The sequence below is a fragment of the Populus euphratica genome, unplaced genomic scaffold (genome assembly GCF_000495115.2).
Source record: "Populus euphratica unplaced genomic scaffold, PopEup_1.0 scaffold3606.1, whole genome shotgun sequence".
In the NCBI taxonomy this organism is placed as follows: Eukaryota; Viridiplantae; Streptophyta; class Magnoliopsida; order Malpighiales; family Salicaceae; genus Populus; species Populus euphratica.
Genome location: NW_011503408.1, coordinates 2,126 through 5,808, shown reverse-complemented (window position 1 = coordinate 5,808; position 3,683 = coordinate 2,126). Strand labels below are relative to the sequence as shown.

Below are 3,683 nucleotides of genomic sequence, written 5' to 3'. Positions count from 1 at the left end.
GTGGAGTATATATACTTGCGCAGCAACCTTTTCTTTTTATATAATTTCGACGGAATTTTCTGTAAAGAATTATATATATATATAAGAATTGGGAGAGAGCGGAAAAAACAAGGACGGGGAGGGGAGGAGAAAAGGGTTTGAAACGGCCCAATAAATACAAGGGTTTTTTTGGGAGACCATTTTATTTATTTAGGAAACTAAAATAAAATGTAATGCTCTGTGTCTGTCTCTACTACTTCGAACGTGTAAGCGACGTGCCGTTTGTTATTGTTATTGTTAGTATTTAGGGGAAAAAAGGACAGGATGATGGTGACCAATGAAAAGAAAAGAAAAGAAAAGAAAAGGAGGTCAAATAACAATAATGGTGGGAGATGGGTGGCAATGGCAGCCTGGCTGACACTGGCGGAGGCAGGCAGTGGCTGTTTAGTGATTTCCACGCCCACTTCTTTATTCGGATTTGGTGGAGGCCGGAGGGAGAATCATATTGCTGAGCTCTTTTTTAAAACACACAGAGGGTATGTATGTACGTAAGTATTGGGTTCAACAAATTCAATGGCTCACAGATAACACACGTATTAAATAAAACTATTGTTATTGGGCCTGGGCTTTTGTCTCACCTTCATAAAAATAAATAAAGACAGGTTTGGGCTTGGTCCGGCCGCCTCCCGGGTTGTTTTCTGCTGCGTCTTTTCTTTTATTTATTTAATAAGGAAGAAGAAACACACAAATCATTCTGTGCTTGTCCTGTGTCTTTGAACAAGAAGAAGAGTTGCAGAGAGAAATACTGACCGGACGATGGCTTTGAAGTTTTTGAACAAGAAGGGATGGCACACGGGGAGCCTTAGGAACATAGAGAACGTGTGGAAAGCTGAGCAGAAGCATGACGCCGAACAGAAGAAGTTGGAGGAGCTCCGCAAACAGATTCAAGATGAGCGTGAGCGTTCTGAGTTTCGTCTTCTCCAGGAGCAAGCTGGTCTTGTCCCGTAAGAATCTCCTTTTTACATTTCTTCCCTTCAATTCCATTAACTAATCAAACTACTAGGGTTAGGGTTAGCAATTAATCGCTTATTCATTATTATTCAATCGTGCCAGTAAGCTGGTCCTTTTCTTTTCTTCAAATTCAATTCAAATAAAATCAACTAACCAACCAATGGTACTACTGGGGTTAGTAGGATTAGGGTTAGGGTCTTATTACTTAATTGATGATTCAAATGTGGCAGGAAACAGGAAAGGTTGGAATTTCTTTATGATTCGGGATTAGCAGTTGGCAAGACCAGTGGCAGTTCCAGCGGAGGGGGGGTTGGAGTTGCTTTCAAGGCTCTTGAAGAATCCATTCCCGGCAGCAGCAGCAACAACAACAACGCGCCATCCTCTTCTGCCCAGCAGTCGTCTGCCCCTGGAGCCTTATTCGAGGACAAGCCTCACTCTTCCAATGACGCTTGGAGGAAACTCCATTCCGATCCTCTCCTTTTGATTCGCCAGCGAGAACAAGAAGCCCTTGCCCGTGTCAAGAACAACCCCATTCAAATGGCAATGATTCGCAAATCTGTAAGCTTGCTTCTCTGTTTTTTTCCTTTTTCTCTTTTTTTGATGAATAACAATTTTCAATGAATGGCTTCCTTATCTTTGTTTTCTCCATCTATGTAATTGATCATGCATTCCCATTTTGTAATGTAGAACTGTCTGTTAGGTTTTGTGAAAATACGTTGTTAGATATGAAATTGATGGTGAATAGCTAGTTCTATCAACTGTTAAACTTAAATCTCATGGTAGTGTAGTACCTTTGGTACCTTAGATGTATCCTTGGCTCATAACCTGGTGACATCAACATTCCCATCAGACATGCATACTTTTATTTTTTTAATATTAGCTGAAACATTCTATTTACATGCTGAGGGGAAAGAAGATCGATATCATTGGAGAATCTCAAACTTTTTATTGCAAATAACCAGTTTTGTGCACTTGCTGAACCAATGATTACTTTTTTGTAGGTTGAAACAAGTAAAGAGAAGGAGATGAACCATGATAGAAAGGAACATCAAAAGAAGCACAGTCATAGTAAAGGAAAGCATCACAAGCATTCATCAAAACTGCAATCTGATTCTGAAAATGTCTGTGGTGAAGGGGAAAGATGGAGAAAGACTAGTGATCACAAGCATTCATCTTCCAAACAACAATCTGATTCAGAAGATGTCAGAGTTGAAGGGGAAAAGAGGAGAAAAACTAGTGATAGAAGGAGTTCAAAGTATGATGAGCATCATTATAAAGCACAAGTTGATTCAGATGGTGAGTCAAGTGAAAGAGAAAACCAGAGAGGAAGGAATAGCTATCGGGGTTCAAAATACAGAGAACGATCTCACAGAGAGCGATCTCCTCGTGGGTATTCACACCCAAAAGCTGGAAAAAGTGATGGTCAGGATACTCACAGGAAGAATCATGGCAAGTCAATGAATGAGAGGTATTCATTGGAAGGCAGGACAGATTTTGATGCTGATAGAAAGGGAAGGGATGCAAACAGTTCTCGTGAAGCAAGGTCTTATGCTTCTTCCGAGTCTGTTCGCTATGATTCAAACTATAAACGCCGAAATGTCGCATCTAAACTGACAGAAGAAGAGCGACTTGCTAAGCTACGGGAGATGCAAGTTGATGCTGAGTTGCATGAGGAGCAAAGATGGAAACGTTTGAGGAAGGCAGAGGAAGATGATGCACGAGAAGCTACTCATACAAGCATGTTGGGTGGCAGGAATTTCCTAGATGCTGCTCATAAAAGTGTGTATGGAGCTGAGAAGGGGGGGAGCTCAACCATTGAGGAGAGCGTCCGTCGTCGTGCACATTATTCACAAGGAAGGACTGAAGTCGGTGATGGCAATGCTTTTCGCCGATGAAGCACTTCAACCTTGGTTTTTTCCTTTCTTGTAGTTCCAGACGTGTTCCTCACCTTTCCATGCATGTGCGCCTGTTCCATAATATCGACCTCCCTCCCACCTACCTTTGTCAAACTGTCTTGTAAAAGTAAGTGATTGATTCAAATAGCTATTGATTTGATGTATGTCCTTGGAACTCTCAGCAACATCTTAAATGGTTGATATTATATCCAATTGAACACTTTATTATTTTGAAGATTTTCTAGAATTCACTAAATTATCTGGAAAACAAAATGCTGCTTTGCGTAAGTTTCCAATCATGCATATACGATGTCTTGAACTCCCCTTATCTTTACCCTATGAGAATAGAATAATCAAACTATTGTGATGTTATTTGTTTTTTGCACTTCCTGTTGAAAGATTAGACCACTCCTGCAAACTATAAAAGGGAACAAGGTCCTATTTTCATTTTTCACAACCTTTTAAGCTTTGTTTTTCAACCCAACGTCAAATATCAGGCACCTTTTGCTGTGAGCCTGTGATAGCTGTCGTTAGTCCTCCTATCTCAACCTTATTCAAACTTTATAGTACACTTGGATTCCAAATATTTCATTTGACCCTATTGTTTTTTTGTTTTTGTTTATGAAACTCTTGAACCATTGAAAGAATATATTAACTTTTGTTTTTATCTCCCTTTCCTCTTGTGCCCCCACAACATCTATTCTATCTATTCTACACCAAGTTATGTTGTGGCAATCCTATTGCTCCTTTAGGATCAACCAAAAAAAATAATAATAATTGTTCTTCAAATATAAAGCT

At 39.8% G+C, this 3,683-nt stretch overlaps 1 protein-coding gene across 1 annotated transcript; it reads left to right on the top strand.

The window, feature by feature from the left end:
- Window positions 1–667: 667 nt before the first annotated feature.
- LOC105119802 (pre-mRNA-splicing factor CWC25 homolog) lies at window positions 668–3,158 on the top strand. The gene is made up of 3 exons (XM_011017989.1): window positions 668–983; window positions 1,221–1,548; window positions 1,992–3,158. The coding sequence occupies exons 1-3, from the start codon at window positions 796–798 to the stop codon at window positions 2,883–2,885; spliced, it is 1,410 nt and encodes a 469-aa protein (XP_011016291.1). The 5' UTR covers window positions 668–795; the 3' UTR covers window positions 2,886–3,158.
- The last annotated feature ends 525 nt before the right edge of the window (window positions 3,159–3,683 follow it).